Source organism: Crocodylus siamensis, chromosome 1 (genome assembly GCF_052110815.1).
Source record: "Crocodylus siamensis isolate JL-2025a chromosome 1, ASM5211081v1, whole genome shotgun sequence".
Classification (NCBI taxonomy): Eukaryota; Metazoa; Chordata; order Crocodylia; family Crocodylidae; genus Crocodylus; species Crocodylus siamensis.
This window is the reverse complement of record NC_143395.1, coordinates 198,933,228-198,958,607: the sequence shown is the minus strand read 5'-3', so window position 1 is coordinate 198,958,607 and position 25,380 is coordinate 198,933,228. Positions and strand designations below refer to the sequence as shown.

At 43.1% G+C, this 25,380-nt stretch overlaps 1 protein-coding gene across 2 annotated transcripts; it reads left to right on the top strand.

The window, feature by feature from the left end:
* On the top strand, window positions 1-24,989 carry SEC23B (SEC23 homolog B, COPII component). 2 transcript variants are annotated; one of them, XM_090052080.1, is made up of 20 exons: window positions 1-107; window positions 3,902-4,137; window positions 5,335-5,392; window positions 6,142-6,228; window positions 6,954-7,190; window positions 7,734-7,819; window positions 8,179-8,323; window positions 9,165-9,323; window positions 9,712-9,827; window positions 11,465-11,588; window positions 12,635-12,715; window positions 13,185-13,274; window positions 13,774-13,880; window positions 14,074-14,227; window positions 15,740-15,817; window positions 16,132-16,293; window positions 17,099-17,185; window positions 19,861-20,016; window positions 22,393-22,458; window positions 24,058-24,989. In XM_090052080.1, exons 2-20 carry the CDS (start codon window positions 3,917-3,919, stop codon window positions 24,145-24,147), a joined length of 2,304 nt encoding a protein of 767 aa, XP_089908206.1. In that variant the 5' UTR covers window positions 1-107; window positions 3,902-3,916; the 3' UTR covers window positions 24,148-24,989. The 2 variants fall into 2 exon arrangements, with proteins under 2 accessions (XP_089908206.1, XP_089908212.1); XM_090052086.1 differs by having other exon boundaries at window positions 8-103.
* Window positions 24,990-25,380: the final 391 nt, after the last annotated feature.

Below are 25,380 nucleotides of genomic sequence, written 5' to 3'. Positions count from 1 at the left end.
AGCCATCTTGCTTGAGGGCGGGCTGCCGGCGCTGAGCTGTCCTTTCTGGGCGCAGAGGCTACTGGGACGGGGCTCGCTGGCAGCGGCTGAGTGGCTGGGGTCGGTAGGTAAGGATCCCGGAGGGCTGTATTGAGGGTCTGTCCCCTCGTATCGCTGCTGGGGGGGACCACATCGGGGAGGGGGGGGGGGCTCACATCCCCATGGGGGGCCGCGGGACCCCCCCATTGCCAAGGAGTCTGGCCTTGCTGACGTCATAAACGTCACAAGCTTGTTGGGTGGGTGGCATGGGGCCCCGTGTGGCGGGCTCAGCTGAGGTCCGTGAGGTGCCCCCCAGCTGCTGCACCCGCATCGTCCCAGCGGGCACCCAGTGTCGTCCCCCCCACTGCCCTCCAGCCCCATGGGCATGGGCTGCATTGTGGGCTAGGCACTGCGCTGCCAAGGCACAGGCACCAGGGCTGCCCGCTCCGTGGTTGCCAACCTCTGTGGACACTGGCTGCCCCGGGTTGGGCTCCCAGTGTCCCTCAGGAATGCCAGCTCTTGGTGCTCACTCCTTTTCTGGCAGCGGGAGAATAACAGAGCCGTTGTGCTACCTTGGAGAAGTAGGGTCTGCCTGGATTTGGGGGGCATTCAAAGGCCCGGACCGCGTTGTTTGGGAGGGAGGATACTGGCCCGGTGGTAGAGGCGCAGGCTTGGCGGTGGAGCTCTCTCTGCTCAGTCAAATTTTAGAACTTGACTATTGGGCTTTTTCTAGTTGAATTTGGAAATGATTTGGTCTTGGTCTGACGCTGTGGATCCCTATTGGAAGTCTCTGAGTATATGTCATATGAGTCAGGTCTGCACACTTAGCTGGGCCAATGCTGCCTGGGCTGCAGTTGAGAGTTGCTGTGCCAGCTCTGTCCCAACACCAAGGTGATGAGCTGGGTGCCACTAGGAGCTGGGCTGGGATGCTGGCAGCTTGGTCCACTCCACCAGAGATGCAGGCAGTGGTGTGGCATTGACGTGAGGCTGTGTGGAGTGGAGTCAGCAGAGAAGGGCAACAGGGAGAGGAAGTGGAGCTGTGTCGTAAGCCAGAGGAAGATGCTGGGTCTGTTTAATCTTTCTTTGTAGCAGAAAACAGTATTATCAGCTGTTTCTCACCATTAAAAAAAATTGTGGTCAGGTTTGAAGTGCTGTGGACTCAAATCATTCCCTCAACAGAAGCAGAATTGGCTCCATGGGGAGGAAGAGATGCGTGCAGTTTCTTCTACTTGGGTTTCAGGTCATAAAACTTTTTAAAGCTTTGAGGGTGTGGGAGGAAGTAGAGGCTACTCTTCCTGAGTCTCTGTATTTCACTGTGTACAAAGTGAGGTTTGAAGCCAAAATATTTACCTTTACATTTCTACCTTGACTTATACACTGTATCAATACTTTTGAGCCCCAGCCCTGGCTGAACCCTGGCCCAGCCCAGCCCTGAGCTGACCTGACCCTCTTCACTTACTGACAGCATCCCTGTTGCTGGAGGCCATGGGGCCCGGGCCCAGTCTGAGTGTGCCATATGGGCCTTGACATAACAATGGAGACATTGATCGGCTGGGTGCTGAGTCTGGCCCCAGCCCTGGTGAGTGGTACTGGGCTTGGCACTTGACTGGCAAGGCCTAGGCAGTGCTGCTCACAGGGATGGGGCCACACCAGCTGAGCCACATTGCAGCATGTGTTTATCCTCAGGTGCCTGGCCTGCAGTGAGGGTGCACAGGGGCTTGTATAAGTTGACCCCATATTTCTGATCCAAAATGTTAGGTCAACTTATATACCAGATCTATGAAACTCCTAACTTTCTGGATCAGAAAAATGGAGTCAATTTATACACTGTGGCGACTTTGTACACCATGAAATATGGTAGATATTCATCTTTTCTAACAGGAGAAAACCAGGTAAGTGTGTTAGGAATCTTGTGTGCAATTAGTTATGCATGTTTTCTGTCTGGAGAGCAAAGTGATTTTTTTTTTTTTTGTTTAAAGTAGGGGTGTCAAAGATGCGGCCCACAGGCTGGACCCAGCCCAAGAAGTTGTATCTTCTGGCCCTTGTTATGGCCTAAGGGTCTCAGAGTGACCCACAGGCAGTATGCAGGCTTCATTGGATGGTCTGGCACATTGCATGAAGTGCTTGCTCTACCTTGTGTCCTGGAGCAGCAGAGTAGCCACCACATGCAACTCAGGCCCTGGCGGTGGCAGCTCTGTTGCCATATACCATCAGCTGTAGAATTACTGGGCTGCACACTGCCCCCACTCCAGCCACTCCAAGACATACATGGGACGTGGAGTGCAGGCTAGTCTGTGGGTCCAGTCTAGCCCAGCCTGCAGACCGGCTCCATGCCACTCATCTGGCCCATGGGACTGGGTGAGTTTGACACCCGTGGTTTTAAGAATTACTTATTGGACACCTGCTCAAAAACCCATCCCTTTGCCCTGGTAATGCCTCATGTATTTCAGCCTCTTAAATCTCCCAATTGTGGTGATAATGAATAGGGCAGCTCTGCAGCAATATTTGGAGCCTTCAGTCCGTTTGAGCCCTTGATAGCATATGTGGGAACTAGAGAGGGGCACAGATGATTAATTTCTGTTCATCAGGGGGAGATTGGGTCTTGATGGTGATTGTTTTGGGTCTATTTGCAACCCTTGACACTGCTGACTCTTTACATGTTAGTGGGGGACCTTTGTACTTGATTTTGCATAGGTCTGACCTTTCCTTTCTAGTGGGTGCTTCCCATTCCCAGCTGGTCATTTGGGGTGACCTTTGCTGTGTGTCCCAAACAAGGCTCAGAGTCATGTTTCTGGGGCTACAGAGAGACTTTAAGTGCTCTGCCACTGTCGCCTGACTGTAGTGATAGTCAAACAGGTTTCTTATCTATACCTGCCAGGGAGGGTGTGTCCTGTTCCTTTTGGATACAGACATTGATACAGTCGTCTACATATCTGTCTTGCCAGGGGATAGATCACTGCAAAAATAAACTTCACATCGGGTTGCTTCTTGAAGCCCTTCAAAAACTTCAGCCAGTACTGAGCGTGGCTGCCTGCAGCTGAGGGAGATTCAAATCTGGCACAAGCTACTAGCTAGCATCCAGGTGCTGTTTAAGGTCATGTGTCTATCCTGGAAACCCTAAATAGTTTGGATCTTGTTAACCTGGGAAACTACTTTCCCTGCTGCATGCCACCATAGTAGCTGAAATAAAGTGCTCAGGTGACACTCTCCCTTCTGTTATGCATAGGAAGGACTGGGGGTAAAGTATTCCATATGAAGGAGGCTTGGAGCTTGCAGTTTACATCCTCTTTTGGTCCACTCAGGTTGGAATTATGGAATGGGAGGAGTGGTTCCCATGCTTTTTGGACCAACAGACCTCTGTTAAACCTCAGTATTTCTTATAGATCACCTTATACCCTTACCAGTTTGGGAGTTACTGGTCTAGAGGTTGAGGAAGGCAATGATGTTGGAGAACTGGAATGTGAAGTATGAATAACTCGTAGTAGAAAAAAGATAGTACAATTGTTTTGTTTGGGGGTTAAGGTCTTCTTGTGTTGTTGGGGAACTCTGAATTCAAGTGGCTTTTAAATGTTTCTTTGCTACTTTGATCCCAATACTAGTAAGTGCTTCATGGAGATGGCTGTAGTTATCCTGGTTTATTTTATTGTGGGGTTCACTAGTTATGTCACACATTTCCACATCCTGTAGTGTCTTCTGTATATGTATAACTTTACCCATGTGAGCAGACCTATTGTTGTCCATAAATATTAGCAGGAATCAAGATTCTTCAGAGAAGGGATCTTGTCACCTTATATTTATCTGCCAAATATTACTCTCTTTTTGTGGTGCTGTCAGCCTAATAAGCAGTTCTTGGATGAATGTGTCACTACTATTGTCCTTTCAGATTCTGTCTGATTCCATGGCGACGTATCTGGAATTTATTCAGCAAAATGAAGAACGAGATGGGGTGCGTTTCAGCTGGAACGTGTGGCCCTCCAGCCGTTTGGAGGCCACAAGAATGGTCGTGCCCTTGGCGTGTCTGCTGACCCCATTGAAGGAACGTCCAGACCTGCCTCCTGTACAGTATGAACCGGTGCTTTGTAGCAGGCCAACTTGCAAAGCAGTACTGAACCCACTTTGGTAAGCATTCTCATCTATACATGTTAATAATGGATGAAAATAGAGTTTATGAGAATCTGTTTTTTTTTCTTGAGCTCCACCACTTTCTATCTCCTCTCAGGCCAATGTCTGTCCCAAGAGACTCTCTAAATAGAGTGTTCAGAGACTTTAAAATGGCTTTGCAATTCATGATAAGTAAATTGGGCCATTGTCGCTCAGAGTGCCCAAAGTGAGACAGAAGAGATGGGATGCAGAGACCAGTGATTACCCAGGGCTGAGATAGAGGGGAACTAGAATCAATATGCGAACAATTCTGTTATCATCACTGAGAAATTAACCCTACCAGATATAACTTAATTCAACAAAAATATTGATTAGTTTCCACATGCCATAATGGTGCACTCATTAGATTGTGATCTTGCTAGGGAGGCTGGAAACCAAACCAACACATAATCTTTTTGGATATCAGCTAGATTCAATGTAAGCAGAAAGGTTTTGTTTGTAAATTTGCTATTATTTTAGAGAGGGAAGCACTTTCTTGTCTTAAATTCCTAGTCTGGTCATATATCTCACGGTGTATTGGGAAGGGGATAGGGAGATGTCTTTTCAGAATGTACAGCACCTGTCCTTGGCTAGGGCTTCTCAGGTACTATTGCAATTACAAGTAATGAGAACATTCAGTGTATTCAGAAATATTGCTTTTCTTTGTGTGTATGTATGTGTTACCTCCTGAATTAGAAGCAGTGTAGCCATTTTCAAATGGTGCAGTAGATAGCTTAATTGGCTCTGCATTTTCACAGTGCCGATTAGCTCACCTGCAGTGCCTTGATCTTTTGGTTCATTCAGCAGTAGCTGCAGTTCGAGTAAGCTGATGTCTGGCACAGTACGTTTGAAGGATAGACATGCATTATGAGTCTGATGCCCTCTAACCCCACTATTAACATTAAAGGGTATATATTGTGGATTTAAATTTTTTTCATTTACGCTAAAGTTGGAATGTTGTTATAGCTGTGATGGTCCAGGAAATGTGTGAGAAGCAAGGATTTTTTTTGTGATATCTTTTACTGGTCCAACTATATAGTTAGACCTGTTGGACAAGCTTTCGGGCATCAAGTGCCCTTCCTCATGTTACTTACATTTTACCTTTAAGCCATGAGAAGTGGTCAGCTATGAAATTTATACCTTTGTACTGACTGTTCTGTCTTTCCTTTCTTCTAGTCAGGTGGATTATCGAGCTAAGCTCTGGGCTTGTAACTTCTGTTTTCAGAGAAACCAGGTAGGTTGGAAAAGTGCCTTGTTTTTTCATTTATCTTATTACCAGATCCCTTCTTACCTCAGCGTATTTAACTGAAAGCTTCACTTAGTGACGGATGTGAAAATAAGCAAATGTTTTTGGTAACCAGATTCTCTTCCTTGGCCTCTTCCTTAGTGTGTTCCAATCAGCACTGTCTGCTAATGAGCATGGTGGATAAAATACTCGTCTCATCATATCTATCTTTAGGTCAGTTTAGCCAGCATGCAAGCTGTATGCAGCAGATATGAAGCTGGTTTTGTGCCATGTGTTTAGGGAATGCTCCGTATGTATGATGTGAGGACAGGGCACATTGTTCTCTGTTCTTCCTGAATAGGAAATTTCTGTGCTGGAAGTGGACATCTTGCCATCAGAAACATTACATCATATGACTATAGATAGTCTCATCTGATAAGTAGGTGGCGCATAAAACTTCCATCCTAACTGAATTCTACTTCATAGTTTTCTACCCACTGCTGCCTACCATTGTCATCCATTCATAGTGAAACAGCTATGCCATAAATGCCTTTATTCAGCTAAAAATGTTTGTTGCAGTACCAGCAAATAAGTGATTCATCTGTAGGTATTTGAACTAAACACTTTCCCCTATTTTTATCTCGAACGTCATAACCATTATAATGCAGAAGATGCCCTTGTAATTGTACTAATTGCAATTGTAATTGTAATAATTAGCAGTTAATTTCCTTGCCCTAATGCTCTGTTGTTTTTTTCAGTTTCCTCCTGCATATGCAGGCATATCTGAGGTGAATCAGCCAGCAGAACTTATGCCTCAGTTTTCCACCATCGACTACATTGTTCAGGTAAATTGAGAATGGTCAGGTCTGAAGTTCCCAGGGAACATTTGAAATGCATATATGCTGAAAGATGTGTTTTAATTACGATGATTTGACTGAATTGTTTCCATGAGTACAATGCATTTGGTTAATTGAGGAGAATGTAATATCCCTCTTAGTTGTCTGATCTCTGGTTACACAATGTATTTCTATCTGGTTAGCTTAAATTAGGTTCTTGTAATTTGTGTATTCATCTTAAGGGGAAGCCTGGAGAGGGGAAATTATATTTCCTTGGTATATGATTTTAATTAAGAGAGAAGCTGTGTTGTGAAACTTGTGGTTACCTGCTAACCTACTGACTTTAGTAGGTGTCTCCAATGACTTCAGATTAAGTCACAAGAGAGATAAAGCCTAATAGGGCTTGCTTTGTGTGCTTTGTGTCTTGTTCTTGGTACTTCCAGTTATGTTAAAACTAGCCTGTCTTTAGCTGACCCTGCAGCAGAGTATTGAGGCTCTAGAGGAATTCTGTGATAGCTCAGAAAGCTGGCATTTTATTTTGCAGAGTCCTAACCCTGTGCATTTTTCTTTTGCAAGACTTAAGGGTTTCCTTATTTTTATAGAAATATTTTTACCGTATTTACAAAAGTCTGAAATGCTTTTGTTTTGTGATAGCTCCCAGCTAAAGGGGTGGGGGGCAGAATGTGTCACTTGAGTATATACAGACCCACTAAACCTGTTTCTTTCTATATCAGCGGGGTCCTCAGACACCGCTCATCTTCCTTTATGTAGTTGACACGTGTTTGGAAGAGGAGGACTTGCAGGCACTGAAGGAATCCCTGCAGATGTCCTTGAGCCTATTGCCCCCAGATGCTCTGGTGGGGCTGATCACTTTTGGCAGAATGGTCCAAGTTCATGAGTTGAGCTGCGAAGGGATTTCCAAAAGCTATGTGTTCAGAGGGACCAAAGATCTGACAGCTAAGCAGATACAGGTATGTTCTACGCTCCTTTCCTGCTCTTAATACAATGGGTAGCTCCAGTTAAGTGTTTTTGCACTTCATTTCCAATCCTGAGCTAGTAGAGACCAGAGGAGAGATGGTTCAGTGGTAAGGGCTCTCTGCATGTGTGATATTTTTTTCCCTTTCCCTTCACCTCTTCTGAAGCTCTTGAAGTGATTGTCTACCTCAGTGTTTGGGAGAACTGGTACCTATTACTCTCTAGGTACCACTGTAACACACAACTAAGAATAGGTCATACATTGCAATGATTTGTGTTTAAGTTTCTACTGTACCCCCACACTTCCTGTGTGATCTTGAGCAGCACACTTAGGTTTTTTGAGCTGTTGGTCAAATGAGCATAATAGTAACACTCTACCTCATAGAGCTGTGTGAGGAAAAATACATTAATAGCTGCAAACCGTGCAGATACTGCAGAGATGGGAGCCAACTGTGTACCTGAGGTATATGGATAGGTGGTAAATAGGTTTGACGTTTCAGTAATTAGTTCTCTGCCCCTCTGTGCCTTGTGTTCTGTAGGATATGTTGGGTCTTACGAAGCCGGCTGTCCCTGTTCAGCAGGGAAGACCTCTTCAACCTCAGGAACAGCCAGTTATTTCAAGCAGGTAAGTCTCTACAAAGCACTATATACAAGAAGGATAGAAGAGGGCAGGTGCCTGATATTCAGTATCATCTATTTCCCAAAAGGAACCCTTGTAAGATGGCTTGGATTGCACTATTTAATTGTAGTGACTTATTCAAAACTGTAACTTTAATTGTTGAGATGCTCTAATAAACCTTATAGACACAGTGGGCAGCCTATAGTATTTTTGGAGTGCCTTCTGTGTTATCTTTTGAAAAGCAAGATGGACATGTTCCTTGGTATCTGATGCAAGTTAAATGCATTGATACACTTTTTGTAAGCAAAGCAGTTGCTTCTCGCCAAGTTGTATAACCTCATAAAAACCCTTTTCAATTCTTTCAGGTTTCTGCAGCCTATACACAAGATTGACATGAACCTGACAGATCTGCTTGGGGAGTTGCAAAGGGACCCATGGCCAGTAACTCAGGGAAAGAGACCCTTGCGATCGACTGGAGTAGCTCTATCGATTGCTGTTGGTTTATTGGAGGTAATCCCAGTTTCACTGTTCGTTTGAGATATAAGCAGGGATGGCCGATGTGTCTTGGAATCTGAGAATGTAGTATGAATACATGTCACGATACAAGTCAAAAAGTTGATCTTTGTAACAAATTGCAGTGTTCATCAAATAAACCAGGGCTGTCCAACTCTCAGCCAGTGAGCCACATAGAGCTCATGAGGGGTTAACGTGGCTCAAGAGGCCACTGCTTCTTGCTCTGGCTGCAGTAGCATCCAGGATCTTGGGGTCCCCCCCTTCCTCCCCCAGCTTCTGCTGACCCACCATTGATCCCTAAACATCTGTGCAAGCAGCCCCCTGCACCCCCACGTACTCACTCAGGCATGCTGAGCTGGGTACTCAGTCCCTGGTTTTGAAACCACAGCATTTCACACAATGGCAAACCAGTTTCCTGTCAGTGACATTTTGGAATGGTTTGGTTGTTGTGTGCCCCAGACATTCAAGGAGTTCAGAAGCTTTTTACACATGTTAACTTCTGACTTCCATGTGTATCAGAGCTGGGTGCTATTATACACCAGTTTCGTTGAATAGTCTGAGGCATAGCAAGGAAGATGGGAACAGATGTGGTCAGGTTCATGCTGTAAAAATATGAATTGGACCTGCCCTGTGTTTTCAAATGGGTCAGGGTGCAGCAATCCCCATTGTTTTAGTTTTAAAAAGTCAGTATTTATTTATTAAGGAAGTGTCTGGAGGCCCCATCAGGCTCAGTGTGGTAGGTGCTATAGGGGAGGATAGACACAGACTTTGAGTATAGTGGAAATACTGCTCTCATTTAATCTGCACATCTGTTAAGAAAGCTCTCATTTTATTTTAGGGCACATTTCCAAACACAGGGGCCAGAATAATGTTGTTTACAGGTGGTCCACCCACACAAGGACCTGGCATGGTAGTAGGAGATGAACTGAAAACCCCCATTCGTTCTTGGCATGACATAGAGAAGGATAATGCACGGTTCATGAAAAAGGCCACAAAGGTAGGTAGTGCTCTCTTCCAAAGGGAGGATTTCACTCTTGCTGAACAAGAAATATCTTGAACCTTCCAGCAGGCTGAATATAATCAGTTTAATGGCAAGACATCTTTTGAGCTTTAGGATGCATGTGGTAATATCATCATGGGTTTGCCAGCTCAGGGCTCTGTCTCTAGAGAATAAACATCCTAGAAGTTAACAGCAGGCTCTGATGGAATGCTCTTTGCCTGTAATGGTTCTGGTATTTGGTATTCTTAGGATGTGGCATACCACTATTAAAACAGAAGAAGCTTTTTGTCACTAAAATGGGCAAATTCCTGTATCAGACCTAGCTATAGGGCACAAGGAAATTCTGTTGGAGTGTTTTTAAATAGTAAGCTGTCTTCCTTCACAGCATTATGAGACTCTGGCTAATCGCACTGCAGCCAATGGTCACTGCATTGATATTTACGCTTGCGCTCTTGATCAGACTGGCCTTCTGGAGATGAAGTGTTGTACAAACCTCACTGGGTAAGTTTGCAGTGAAGAAACAATGTAATGGATCCATACCTCTTGGGATGTCATATCAAAGGTCTGATGGTGAACGGATGTTTCTGGCTTATAAATATCAGTGGTCTGATGTTGCCTCCACTGAATTCAGTGACAAAGCTTCCCCTTCACTTCAGTATCTTAAAATCATGGCCCAGAGCAGCTTGTATAGGATGAATTGGGATGTTGTCAATAGCAAATCAAATGCTTCTTATTTTGAGAAGGCTGTTTTAATTCTGTAACTGGCAGCTAAATGCTGTATGATGGTATCTTTTGCAAACACCGTACGTTTTGCTCAGGTTTTGCACCTGTGTTTCCTGAAAGAAGAGTAGGACAGTGGTAGCCACAGAGTTGCACCTTGGGAAGTGTATTTGAGCAAAGCCTTTAAGTATCTGTTAACTCTGTACAGAAGTCTGCAACATAGAATAATAAGAGAACAGATGAGATTGATTATGACAGCTGGAACCTTTCATTGCTAGGGCCTAGATTGATCTGGGTGTCTGTGGATACTTGGTTTCTCTAAGTCAAGAGTCAGGGAAAAGAGTTTCCTTTTGGTGTTAACTAACTCCCTCACTGGCAGCCTATAAAGAGAAGCCACCTTATCTAGAGAGACTGCATGGGGAGTCTTAGGGGCTGTGTTTCTCTCTAATCTTCCAGTTGAGATCTGTTGTATATGTTGGCTGATCTGTCTGGGTCCAGAGTGCTTTCAGTAGAGAACCTTCACATCTGGAATTCCTTTTCCTCTTTCAGCGTAATAGAGTATGGGGTGGTTTGAATTCTGATGTGTGCTGTGAGGGCCCCCCACTTGTGCAGGCTTTTTTCTGAGGAGGTGGATGGAATAGATGAGGATTCAGCAGGGGGAAGAAAAGGAAAGATGATGTTTGGGGGTGAGTGTGGTCACCATGAGAGTTGACCCAAGCAGGGTGTGGGGCCTGGGGCAAATCACCTCATGCAGGGCCCCGTCCCTGCTCCACCTCGGGCCCAAAGAAGCTGCCACTGCCATCGGTGTCGGTGGTGAGGGGGCCGGGCATAGTGAGCGGCTGGATGAGAAGCCAGCAGTGCAGAGTTGCTGCAGCCACTCTGCCCAGCTCTATGGAGCCCCCAAAGCATGGGGCCCGGGGCAGTTGCCCCGGTTTTCCCCTCCTGGGATGGCCCTGGTCACTATTATTGCATCTAAAGAGTTAATGAGAGGTTGATATACTGTCTGCATCAGAAAGCAACTGATAGATGGAGCTACACTTCCTGTCCTAGAAATGGTCTGTCCCAGTGAAGCACGCAGACTGACCTTTTTGCCATGCTGTCTTATGCTGCTTTTTTTGTGTGGATAAAATAAGGACTCTAGAGCTGCCAGTCCAGTCCTTTCCGCAAATACTAAATGTGCTTGCCATTTTATGTTAACACAAACCTTCCACCTGTATAAACTTGTCCCTGGTATGGGTAGAATTGCATCATCCTACTGTTAGTTCTTGCTTTGAAAGGCTACACAAGTTTTTTACAGCTATTTTCTTCAGGGTATTTTTTGTGTGATTAGGGAGAAGCTGGAGGATCAGGGTGTGGGGGGGGAAGTGATCTAGTTAGTTGCTGTTTTAATTCCCTTATTTGTCACTTTCCCTTCCCAGGGGTCACATGGTGATGGGAGACTCCTTCAACACTTCTCTTTTCAAGCAGACATTCCAGCGAGTTTTCAGCAAAGATTTCAATGGGGAATTTCGAATGGCATTTGGTGCCTCTCTAGACGTGAAGGTGAGACATGTGGTCAGACACAGCAGAATGTTCACTGAGAATTAATTTTTTAAATAGCTGGGGGAAGTGAGATGCTTTTGAGCTCAACATTTGCAGCACAGAGTATTTTAGTGAGGTTTTTTTTAATAAGTTTCCTGTGGTCCTTTCTTGATGTCAGATGCTACTGAAGAGACAGGGAGAGTGTGTATGGCAATGCACAGGTATTTGAGTTGAAAGGGCTCCTGGGAGGAATTTTGAGATGCCTGACAGCTAAGGATCTGACCCAAGGTCTCAGTCCCACAAACCGCTCCATCCAGGCAGATCGCTGCAGGTGGTGCTGAGCCCACGGACTTGAGGTACACTGGGCCCTTTTAGCTGTTAGAAGGAAGAAGGGAGTATTCCTTCCTGGATCCCATCTTGAAGCGTATTGAGTAACAAAAGGCCTGGCCTCCATTGCTCTTCCTCCATCTCTGCTTTCATTTTTCAAGGTGTTTTCACTGGGAGTAGCTTCGATGCCTTCCCATGCTATTGCTCATAGATTTTTTAGTAGCAGCAGCAAGAAGAATTCGGTCAGATTCTTGTAATTTAGACTGATAAGGGGTAGGTTTGAATGTTTTTTTCCTGAATGTTTAAACTTTGCAGAAATGAACAACTGCCCTCTCTGCTCGCATTTGGCAAGGCATATTTTATATTTGCCATTGGGAATTGCGGGTTTTGTGGTACAGATTATGTAAATGACAGGTTTCCAAACTTTTATCACTGTATGGACCTCAGTAAAAACCATATGCATTACATATGGTTTCCCATTCACAATTACACAATGTCCCTATAGCAACTGCAGCAATAGCAGATATGAGACAGTGTTGGATGCCTGTCTTTCAAAGTGACTTAACCAACCAGAGAAGAAAAACCCACAATCCATCAGCTTTCTGCACTGCAGTTAGGAAACCTGCTTTTCAGTCTTTTTCTGATTAAACTTGAGTAGCTGTTTTCTTTTTTTTTTTTTCTTCTGACGCTTCACACATTCAGTGTCTAGTTTCATTTTCTAACTTTTGATTTGATTTTAGACTTCAAGGGAGCTGAAGATTGGCGGGGCTATTGGACCATGCATCTCTCTAAATGCTAAAGGGCCGTATGTCTCTGAAAATGTAAGTCTGACACCAGTATTCTTTTTGGTTAAAGAAGCTGATGAACAGAGCTGGGATTTTGGCTAGCTCTGGTCTGACAGCAGTGTGAGGTGCTGTTGAGTAGGAGAGACTGGTGGGGGTGTGTGGTGGGATTCAGCGAGACTAAGGAAATTGGACACACTGTGGAGGAGATGTGTTTCATCTCTGAGAGATTTGGGGGCTTTCCAGCTGGGCTGCCATAATGTATCCCACTGATGGCTAACTGATACAGAAGGAGCACTGGAAAGGGCAGACAATTCTGGCTTTATCTGCTGGTTAATGAAGTTTACTTATTTTTTAAAGTTTGTTCTGGCCCCTTAGCTTGTATCTAGGAGGTACTGGATCCAAGAGGCATGCGACTCGACTTACCTTTCAGCCACAACTCAAAATGCACTTAACTCATCTAGTCCTAGAGATAAAAAATAGCTACTTTTTTCTGAATTCTCTTCAGGAACTTGGTATTGGAGGAACGTGTCAGTGGAAAATTTGTAGCCTGGATCCCAACACAACCCTTGCTATTTATTTTGAAGTGGTGAATCAGGTCAGTCTAGTTTTTTGCTCATTCCTTTATACACAAATGCATAATGTTACTTGTAGCAGCTTTAATAGATCCAGGAAGAGAGATTATGATTCTTCTGAGAGAGGCTACCAAGTAATAAACTTTCTGGGTAAAAAATATATTCACACAGATTATAATGTTTCTTTCAGAAGTTTAATATTTTGCATGATGATTATATTCCACTCTTTCTCTTCTGTTCCTTCCCTATCATATTGCTCAGACCTTTCTTCTTCAGAATGCTGTTTTTCCAGTAATATAGAGAAGATAAACTACTTCCATCCTTTTATTGGCCAGCTGATGCAGAGTCTGGTGAAGTGTCTAACTAACCTAGCAGTCTTGAACTAATTGTCCTGGGCAATTTTTCTCCCATTTGTACTTGGATTCAGGCTTGACATGCAGTGTGTTTTTGCTTTTGTGTTTTTTCTAAATCTGGGCACCTAAACTGCTTACAGTAGTAACTCTGAGTTTTTCTGTTTTGCAGCACAATGCACCGATACCTCAGGGTGGCAGAGGTGCTGTGCAGTTCATCACTCAGTATCAACACTCCAGCATGCAAAAGCGCATCCGAGTTACCACGATAGCCAGAAAGTAAGCTCCCTATATTAATCCATACTTCATTGGTTTTGGATGGTATACACTTTACCAGAGTTTGCATTTCTGAATTTTTCCAACACCATAATCTAGGTGCTTTGGATACAGGGAGCTTTACATATACAGCAGGGCTTGCTTTTGTTTTCAATAAAGTTTAAGGCATATAGCACTGACTTCCATTATGCATTAGTTGGGCAGATGCACAGAATCAGCTCCAGCATATAGAAGCTGCGTTTGACCAGGAAGCTGCTGCTGTACTAATGGCACGGCTGGGAGTCTACAGAGCAGAAACAGAGGAGGGACCAGATGTATTGAGGTGGCTGGACAGACAGCTGATCAGACTGGTAGGTGTGATGGGCTGTAGTTGAGTAAGTTTTTGGATGTCATAAAAATTGGGGGCTAGAAATTTAACATGGCTATTAATATATTTTATGCAAACTGTGATCAGAGCTCCACAGAGTCCACTGACCAACCCCTTCCTCAAGAACGTACATTTTCATGTATAAACAATTTGTTTCGTGTCTTTATGGTTGAAAAGAAATCTCTAAAAGTCATGAATATGTACAAACTGCTTCAGTGCTGTTGCTCCTGAGTCTGCAAACAGCTTGAAGTAATAACTCTGACATGGGAATGCCTGCTTTTCATCTCTGTTGGCTAAATCAGAAATCTAATGAAACTTTAAACATCAACTTCTACTGTTTTGTTATGGATCATTTTTGCAGAAGCATCTAACACATGCAATTCTCGTACTCCCCTAAAACTGCCTGTTGTTTTTCTATAGGCACCAGATATCCCAGCCACTTCAATCTCCGCTTTTACCCCAATAGCTTCTGGGATGCAGCTTTCTGATGTCTGTTAAAAATTCTGCTCCACATCAGATAAAATAGTAACTTGAACACCAAAACAAGGACAGGATACTGTTTTAAATATGGCATACACGTATATTAAAACCATTTAAACCAGTGCTCGTCTTCCCCCAGCAGTGCATGAGCCCTGGCTGCTGCCTGCAGGAGGTGGCAGCTGGAGCAAAGTGCAGACCCTGGTTTCCTCCCCACCTCCACCCCACAGGCAGCATAGCTAGAGCAGAGCCTGTGGTTGGGCTGGGGAGATGGGAGGATGAAGGCTGCCTGTTTGCTGGATCTGGGTTCCCCACCCTGCTGCCCTCCCCACAAGGGCTGTGTGGCCTAGGAGGCAGGACCCAGTGCAGGAGGATGTGCTCTGCCACCATGGCTGCCAAGGTGAGGCATTCCTTACCTGTCTGGCAGCAGTGGAGGTGTAACTCTGGGCCACCGCTGTGCCTCACCTTGGTGGCCATGGCAGTGTGGTGCTCCCTTCCACACTGGGACCGAGATCCCTGTTTATCATGACTGCATCTGCCGAAGTTGCAATCCCGTTTGGGCTTGTGACCCACAGCTTGGGAACCCACTGGTTTAAACTGTCAGTGTTTCTCATGGGCAGTTAAGTTTTCCAGTCTGCTACTGTATCAAAACTAAGGAGCATTATTTCGGAACACAGGGTCAGCGTTTCATAGTGTACAAGGTACCTTGGCTTTAGCGAAGCATACATGTTATTAAAAAGCATTACATGTTATTGAAAGCATGTTTTTTTTTTCTTTGGTTATTTTGTACTTGGGTTTGTACAAAGCTGTTGATGCTTGTTTACATGCTGAAGTTTAAAGTAGTGGTAATTGAATTCACTTCCCACAACAGAGTCACTGAACAGGTGTTTTAATACTGCCAGGTATATTACCTCTTTATTTCTTTCCTATCTTGTTTCTTTTGGTAAAATTTGTATATAAGAAGAATTAATGCTAATAATAAATAAGAGGTTGACTGTGTGTGTGTTCCAACCAACAGTGTCAGAAGTTTGGACAATACAACAAGGATGATCCAAATTCTTTCAGATTATCGGACTCATTTTCCCTGTATCCCCAGGTACGAGCTTCACTTCTTGCAGACTTGTCTCTTCCCGTGAAAGAGAGAAATCAGGGTAGAAATGTCAATAAAATGCATCATTTGTGGTTATCTGAGATTGGCGAGGTGAGGGATGGAAGCGTTTTAAATTTGTTAGGGTGTATGTCAATTCCTTGGTGCTTACAAGTAAAATATGTAAATGACTGATGCATGTAAACCTTGGATGCACGAACCAGAAGACCTTGGCAATAATTTAGTGTACAGGGAGACAGTAGTTGTGATTAGAGGGGCTGGAAAAATCCATTGCAATTCTTGTGTTCATGTTTTACACCTAGTTTATGTTCCATTTGCGGCGATCTCCATTCCTTCAAGTATTTAATAATAGCCCGGATGAATCTTCCTATTACCGCCATCACTTTGCCCGACAAGATTTGACCCAGTCTCTTATCATGATCCAGCCCATCCTTTATTCCTATTCTTTCTATGGACCACCTGAGGTAAGTCATTGTAACAAGGTATGGAACAAGTCATATCACTGTCTTGCCACTCATCGAAGCAACACTGTTCTATAAAAAATGTTCCAGCTTCTTATTTGGGTAATGTAGAAAAACATGTTAGATTTATAAATAGTAAACATACATTCATAAATACTAATTTAATTTTAAATTCCCTTAAATTTTTTAAAGGTACATACTTAAGGGAAATTAAAATGAAAAGCTTAAGTTATCAAGTAATAGTTATAAACTCAACAGTCTTTAGATGAGACACTTGCCCATCATTTAACATTTCCTACCTCTGAGGAATAGCTTTTTTACACATGGTAGAATCCAGATACTTTCAAGGTTAGGTTTCTAACTCCCCTGGCAAATCTGAGAGCTTGTGGACTTAGATGAGCATATGTCTAGCCATAACAAATAGCTGCATGGGACTTCTGATGTACTCCAGATGTTTGCTGTGGTTTTTATTTCAAAGGGCACTACTTTAGTCAACTGCATAAAACTGCTGATTATCTCCACCTGATCGGAGAAGTGTAAAAGTTGCAGCAAACAGCTGTGTGCCTCATACTTAATTCAGCAACCTGCTGCAAACTAAGTGGGTTGCAAACCAGGTGCCTTTGTATTTTATTTCTTGGAAGATTAGCTAGTTTGCATTTCATTCTCTGATGCTTGTCCTCTAGGTTGACCAGTGCTCTTCTGCATCATCATTGAACAGCAATCTATTTCACCAAATGTTGAAAGTTAGTTTCACCCTGTGGGCTTCATGGTGTCTGATTATTATTTTTATTTTTTTTATCTTTCCCAGCCTGTGCTCTTGGACAGCAGCAGCATTCTCGCTGACAGAATTCTGTTGATGGATAGTTTCTTCCAGATTGTTATCTACCTCGGTGAGGTAAAGTGCAAACGCTCTTTGTCTTACTCTCTTACTCAGACCATTGATGTGTGTTGTACAAACAGCTTCTTGCTTAGTTTGAATCAGTGCCTTGGTTTTCAAACTGTTCTGTGGAACCTTGGACTTGCATGATGAGTCATCAGGGGTTCCACAGAGAGACTAGAGGTAATGGGAGAGCAGGCCAGGAGATGGTATGTTGGGATGGATTGTCTGGCTCTACATCAGTTTTTAGGATGGGGAGGGTACAGTTCTGCAGCAGAAGAAGTGATATGAAAGGGTTCCACAACTTCAGAGCATTTGAAAACCACTGGATTAGTGTAGTGTTCTATACAGATTACTGTCATACTTCAGTTCTTCCAGGGTGTGGGATAGAATTGATAGCATAGTGAGGGCACATGGGAAGCATCAGTCATCAAGCAGTAGTCTTTGTGCAGCATCAGGTATTGAAATTGGTTTTGCTGGAAGTGGGAATGCTGGGCAGGACCCTATTCAGTATGTGAAAAAGACTGCAAATGCAAAACTACACAAGAGGGTGACAGACAGCTGTAGCTTTTGTTTAATGTCTAACTTGAATGATGCAAGTGAAACATAATTGGACTTGCTGCGAGCATTTAGAAATGAATGCTTAAATGCACATCTTCCAAGCATCCTCCAAGGATTAGCAGTAAATTTTGCCAATTTTTTTCACTTAAATATGAATACTGGGTATTCACAGTGAATACCCTCCTACTTGCTTCTTGTTCTGCAGAGAAGTTAAAAGCCAGTTTCTATTCCACTTAGTAGGCATATGTGTGATCCTATTCCCACCGTGCTTTGGTCCCTGAAAACCTGTGAATGCAAAAGGTACTTGGGTTGGTACATTTTGTTATCTTAAGGTATGTTACAGTAGACAAGCTAACGTTTTTTTAGGTTCTTGAAAAGGATAGAATTGGATTGCGTTGTGGCAGCTAAGTCCACTTAGGCACCTAATAGATGGAACAGGATTTGGTCTCTAAGTATTCATGTGCTGGGAGGACATTAGTAGGCCTCCACATTCAGATCACCATCCAAAAGTTTTGCTGCATCTATGAATTCCTGGCACCTCTGTGGCACAGAGTTCCCCCTTTTTATACCGTCTTACACCTCACTGAGCTCCCTTTCATCTTGGTTTGCCTTTTTTTGGGCAGATGGGGAAGGAGGACTGGCACATATTCCATGCCCCAACCTCTGCTATTCAAGGAAAGGTCTGTTAGATTTGTTCCAGCCCCTCCAGTATACGTAAAAATGCAAGCTGGTTCACCCATCTTTCCCCTCTTCTGTGGCCTATGGGTATAGCACTCTCCTAGAGAACTCAATGTCCATTTTTTTCATTCGTTTTTCCTTTTCCTGAAAGTCTCCTGTTTCTCTTTTCACCTTCCCACTATGTTCTTCCCTTGCATCATTCTGTTGCTCTACACCCTGAAAGTGACTGGAAAAGCTCTCCCTCAGGTTAGACTGTAAAACCAGACAGGCATGTTTTACACTCTAGCTCTCATCCACTATCATCAGACTGTTTATATGATTTTTTCCAGCAGTGAGGACATTTTAAATGAATTGATTTTGGATTTATGTTTAAATACTTATAAGAAGTTTTATATACAAGATGTATAACTATACTGGCATTTTAATACAGTGTACATTTGGGGCTTAATTCCTTGAGTGTTCTTTTTGTAAGGATTTCTTGGCTAACAATGTAACAGATCTTGCATGCAGAGTATATAGTGGGTAACTTCGTGAAGGCTATCAAAGTACTTCAGCCTAATGCACCAGATTTACATATCCACTACTGACATGGAACCTCTAGGGTGAAATAGAGCAGCTGTTAAAAGGGTTGTTTTTTTTTCTTCTGAAGATATACATATGCAGATCTCATTAAGATGAATACAGATTATACAACTGAGTTATGGAGGAGGAGAGAGCTTTCCACTGTGGCCTAAAGCAAGCATTGCCTTGCATTGTATTGTTGCAGTTTAAGCCAGTCAGCTCTATTGGTGAAATTGGATTAAGGAAAGGATAAGCATTCAATCTGTAAATTGAATGGAGCAATTTTCAACTATATATATATTTGTGGAACACTAAAAGGGCAGTTATTGCTATAGTATTTTAACTCCTAGTTGGACTCAGAATTAGGCAGTTTTAAAAGTGTTCTCTGTATCTCTGTATGTATTGAAAACCATCAATTTAAAATATACTTCCACTGCAGAAACACATCACCTCTCTTTTCAGCGCCTGTTCTTTTCAGCAAATTCTTTATCTAAACTGAGGATCAGACAAATGCTAAGAGCCAGATCCTACTTTAGCTAGTAGGTACCTAGTTGGATTTAGGTGCCTCAGTTCAATCCTATTTTACCCTGCCTGAATCCTTGAAAAACTTAATGCTTCCCCCTCCTTGCTGTTTTTTGTGAATGTTTAAAGGCAAAGGTGATGATGTGTTAGAAAAACAGATGCATTAGTGGATTTTAGAGCCTTGCACAGGGTGGAATAGGACTTTACTTAAGGACTTAACAGGTAGAGTAGGATCTGGCCCCAAGTTAGTAATTGATAGAACAGTAGAAATGTGACCGCTAACATTTTGCTGTATTAACATGAAAACACATAAGTTATGAACTGCAAGGAAATATGGAGCATTCCTTCTTTTTTTTTTTTTTCCTGCATAGACTATTGCACAGTGGCGGAAAGCTGGCTACCAAGATATGCCCGAATATGAAAACTTCAAGCATTTGCTGCAAGCCCCTCTGGATGATGCCCAGGAAATCTTGCAGACTCGATTCCCAATGCCACGTTATATTAACACAGAGCATGGAAGCAGTCAGGTAAGGCAGAAATCATCAGTGAGTGATTGGTATGCCTGAATAAAGGAAATTCCAGAGTCATGGCCTAGAGCTGCTTTCTTAATGGAAAGGCTGCATTGCAAGCTGCAAGCGGCTGTGAAAAATTTAACACTGGGCAGTGCTTTTCCTGCTTGCTCACTGAGAGAGAAGCTGACAGTCATTTTGCAACACAGTACCTACACACTAGTCTGGAAAAGAAAATTGGCTTCTGTGCTTAGGACGTGCACCCCAATTTTGGTGAGCTTATTTTGGTGGGGGGCGGGGGAAGGTGCACGTGGTATGTGGGTAAATACCTTGATTATGTATCAAGACATCATCTTCTAGTACTCAGCCTGAGTCACAAATGGCCCTTCAGTTTCTTACCTGCAGCTCTTTGCAGAAAATGTTTCTTCTGCTGCAAGCATCGTATATATGTAAGGAAACACTATGAGACTCACCAGTCGTATTTTCCCCTGCTGGACTGCTTAGATATTAACCAATGAGTTGGAGTATGTATAAGAAGTTGTCAAGGTTCTTTGGGTGAGTCTGATATCTTTTATTAGACCAACTTAAATAGTTGGAAAACAATTATTAAGCAAGTTTTTGGGTTCAAAAACCCTTCATCAGTCTACATTTTCACTGACTACTTGTCTTGTATGCATACCAGACCAGCCTCTGTCTTTACTTTTCATTCTATCCAGGAAGAGCACACACCAACTGCAGAAACTTCCTTAGCTATAGGAAGCTGTCATTCTTTGATAAACATAGTTCATGTGGTTCCTGAACCGGTCAAGACTATGTCACTGTAGCTCTTCTTTTTGACTTTGTCCTTTCTCCTCTGAGAGAGGTGACAAATAATTGTGCTCTCTCAAGTTACTAGACAGGTCCTAGTTAGTCCCGTTTTAGTTAGGTATTCATTGTATAATATTTGCAACTGACTCATTTGTTGCTGGAATAGGAAAATAGTAGTCACTATCCAGGGACCAAATCAGTGATATGGTGTTGAATGTCCTGGCACGGATATTCCTGGTTGCAAGTCTCCACAGCATTCTTCTCAGGACCTAGTGTAGTGCTTCTCACTAGGGGTACTTTGATGCAGGGGCTGCCATCTCAGTGGCAGCCAGGTAATACTATCCCCTGGACACTCCTGCTCCATTAGGGCTCTCTTATTAGCCTTTTGCAGGCAGGAGCTGGCTTGGCTGTAATCCTTCCCAGTCCAGCCCCTGCTACGCTCTTTCTTGCAGAAACAGAGGTGAGTAGGACGGTTGTCCTGTAAACCTGTTTTTGAGGGAAGCATAAGGGGCACCAGACCAGAAAGAGCTACATCATGAGGCAGCTGCTGCTATTTTAAGCTTTTTAGAAAGCCCTAATGCAGGAGGAGCATGTGTATGTAACAGCCCTTCCCAGTTTGGATTTGCAGCAGGAATATGGGGCAGTTTTAACTGGAGACAGCAGCACCTGGTTGAGAAGCACTGAAATAAATTGAATTTCTCAGCCATGGGTGTCACCATATTCAAAGAAGCGGTGGAGAGGTGCCACCACTCTTGAAAAGGTTGAAAACCACTGGCCTAGTGGGAACATCAGAGTGAAAACACTGTGGTACTGAAGATCTCAGCCACCATTGCTTGGTGCAGCAAAGGGATGCTCACCCTCAAAGAAACCTTTTCAGTTTTTGTTTTGAAATGGATGTCATGTTGTCACACTGTCATGCTGAACTAACCCAGATATGCAGCAGGGGAGGGAACATAAGCCCAGGAGATGGAACTCCTTACCAGAAGGACAAGCTTGTGGCCTGCCTCCCACAGCAGTGCTAAGCATATCTGCCACTAGGATGCAGAAGATTGCCTCTTTTAAAGGAACTAAAAACTTGCTGTACTAGCAGAGCAGGTCCTTTTGTCCCTTGTGGGTCATAGTGGCTTAGAGGTCTGTTCATTATTCTACAGGATGTGCCAGGATTCAAAATAGGAAGCCTCTTGCCTACTCTTGTTGCATTTTGAGTCATGTAATACATATGCCGTGGGTGTCTGGGAATATAGAATTTATTTTAGCTTTATCTACCTCTCATTCTCTTCTCTCTCTCTGTAACAGCTGAATAATAGCCACGTCAGATAGTAGCAAATGTTGATAACCAAAAAAATTCAGTCAAATTTAGCTATTGCAGCGATCAGAAGAAAATCATTGCATTGTATGGCTGCTCTGGTGATACCCATAAACAGGAATTGGATTTGAACATTAATAACCAAGTTAAATTAGAAAATCCTTTTTAGAAAAGTGGAGCAATGCAGGAACTAATCAGACTATCTCTGATGTTGGATCCTGAGGCAGCTAACTGATATTTATTTTTAAAATTACTTTTGTAACATCTTGTTTTTCTCATAGGCTCGGTTTCTCTTATCAAAAGTGAACCCCTCACAGACGCACAATAACCTCTATGCCTGGGGACAGGTAAGTCATTGAGAGCTATTTGTGTTTGAGGAAGAAGCAAAACATACATTGTCCCCTCCCATTCTGTTTCCTTTCTATTTACATGGTGTTAGGATGATGAGCAATAGCTTGCTTTATTCCTGTGGGATTGTGGGATGTGTTACATCCATCCTTCTGCCCTCTGGCTAGCAGCTTTCACAAATGTTCATTTTTTTGAAGCCTAAAAATCTGTAATGCTTTGTGGTGGGAGAAACAAAAGTTGTTTCCCTATCACTGGGGAGCTGACAATGACATTGCTAGTTGGTGGCTGCAGTAGTCGTATTTTGAAGTGAAAAATGTGCAGCTACCAAAGAGCTAGATTTTTCTTTAGCACCTCAGTGTGTACATCACTTTGTTCCTTTACGGTCACCTTCAATTAATTAGAATGGAACAGCTAAATTATACTGGCAGGAAACAACTAAATGAAAGCAATTGGGATACTCAGGAGATTTTCAAAACTAGGTTTCTAAAGTGAAGCTCCTATGTTATTTAAGCTTGTTAATAAAAGCAGTCTGATTGTTAGCAGTGCAGAGCACCCACAGCTCCTATTGACATGAATGCAAGCTGAAAGCACTCAGCAGCTCTGAGAAACAGGATATACCATGGAAACAGGATATACCATGAAAGTTCCAGGCAATCAGCTACAAAACTTCCGTCCACCATTTTTCTAGATTGCAGCTGGCATATTTTGGTACTATACACTAAAAATAATAGTAAAATCTCCAGGTGCAATTATAACTTGCGTGAGACTATGGCGTACTGTGTCCAGTTCTGGGTGCCACGCTTTAACAAGGACTTGGTAAAGCTTGAGAGTCCAGAGAAGGGCCACCTGTATGATCAGAGACTTGCACAGCAAGTCATATGAGGAAAGGCTGAGCGATCTGGGACTCTTCAGCCTGAAAAAAAGAAGGCTGAGAGGGGACTTGGTAGCAGCTTACCGCCCCGTCAAGACGTACATCAAGGGTTCAGTGAACAACTGTTCATCAGGGCACCCTTGGGCAAAACTAATGGTTACAAACTCCTGGAAGACTGTTTCAGGCTCAGAATTAGGAAAAAAACTACTTCACAACTAGGGTGCCCAGACTGTGGAATAAGCTCCCTCCAGAAGTGATGCAATGACTTACCCTGGAAATCTTCAAGAGAAGACTGGATGGTCACCTTGCTGGGGTCACCTGAACCCAATTGTCTTTCCTGCTTGGTGTAGGGGCTGGACTTGATGATCTACTGAGGTCTCTTTCAGCCTTACAATCTATGAATGGTTGCTTGATTTTTGTGGGACTTATTGTCCTTCCTTTTTATTTTTTTTTCTTCGTCACATCTTTGGGGCAGGGTAGGGATACACACTATGTTTCATAAATAATAAAATCTTTTTCAATACTATAGATTTACTTGCAAGTCCAGAATAAATGGAGTTTTGTTGTTACTATTGTTGTTGTGTGGCCACATTCTCTCTCTGGCTGGAATATGCATATGGTTGATTAGCATTGGGCACAGAAACCTAATTTTCTTTCAGAATGACCCTTGTTCTACCCCTATTCGAATAGTTTTGTTCTTATCAGACATTTATTTCTATTATTGCAGGAATCGGGGTCTCCAATCCTAACGGATGATGTTAGTCTCCAGGTATTCATGGACCATCTGAAAAAACTGGCAGTGTCAAGTGCAGCATGACCTGGATCATAACAAGGAAACAACAAAAAGTTAATGGGATCATATTGACAATTCAGTAGATGTGGGAAAATGTATTACCTGTATTTTCTCACATATGACACACGCTCTTCTCTAAACACAGGCCCCCAAAATAGGGGTGCATATATTAAGCAGGGAAGCTGTTTTTCTGCTTGGGATAGAAACACCCTGCTTTAAAGCCTGCTCCACAGTGCAGCAGCGTGACTATTCAGGAAGCCAAGGGATTCATTTGACTTAATGGTTCATTGGTTTTTACTCCACGGGTCTTAACTGTTGTCTCCTTTTTGATGGTCTTTATGGTCTTGCTAAGAGAAGTGAAACTGACCTTTCTTAGGGCAATTTTATAGTCTGCTAGCTGATCCCATTAGCCCAAGGAGGAAAAGACAGGTAAGTCACCTGAAGACTGGGTTCTTTCCCTGGGCTCTGCAGTCATATAACTGGAAAAATCCATTTTTCTTCATTCTGCCTTTCAAAAACAGGGTGCATATATCTTGGGCCATGTTGTAAGAAAATACAGTACGTTCCTTTTCCTGTTCGTAGGCCACAGCTTTCAAATATTTCATTAAACAAATACTGGACGGGAGTTTTCTACTGAATCCTTTTAGATGTTAATTTATTTGTATTCCATTTGTCTGTGTTCTTTCTGATTTTACATTTTTCATACATCATAAGGTCAACTCCAGAATGTTTTAGCTTATAGAAATCTTAATACAGCCTTTCACTTAATTGTAACAATCTGTATTAAAAATATTCTCCTTTAGCAACTCTTTTGGATAAAGGAAACTGTATTGATGAAAAATAAAATTGGTTAAGGCAAGCATTAATATTTAGTGCTATACTGAACCTGACTCTGAGAGGGAATTAAATCAGCCTTCTAGTTCTTCCAGTAAATTTTCAAAGGTAAACCAGAGTTGTGCTTCAAGTTATTGAAAAGAGAGAGTATTTCAGTTCCTGTTGGCCAAGGAATTTCATTAGTGATTCTGAATCTCTAAGCACTGAGAATTACAGAATGCTCTCCAACAGAGAAGGTGGGTGCAAAAATGCCTGCCATTTTGGTACACAGTTGTGGGAACACACCCAGTGTGTGCATGTGTTTCCCTGGGGACAAATAGAAGCATCATATGTTGTGCCACTGCTACTTGTCCCCAGGCATGCCCCTGTATGCACAGTGTGGTGAGCAGCAAATTGCACCAAGTGGGGTAGGGGAAGCTGGAG

What these genes read in the sequence shown, in the direction of transcription:
- SEC23B (XM_090052080.1), top strand. Translation starts at nt 3,917, where the DNA reads ATGGCGACGTATCTGGAATTTATTCAGCAAAATGAAGAACGAGATGGG. An exon ending in ACAGACAGCTGATCAGACTG is followed by an intron (nt 14,228 to 15,739) that starts GTAGGTGTGATG and finishes TCCAACCAACAG; the next exon opens with TGTCAGAAGTTTGGACAATA. An exon ending in CAGAGCATGGAAGCAGTCAG is followed by an intron (nt 20,017 to 22,392) that starts GTAAGGCAGAAA and finishes TTTTTCTCATAG; the next exon opens with GCTCGGTTTCTCTTATCAAA.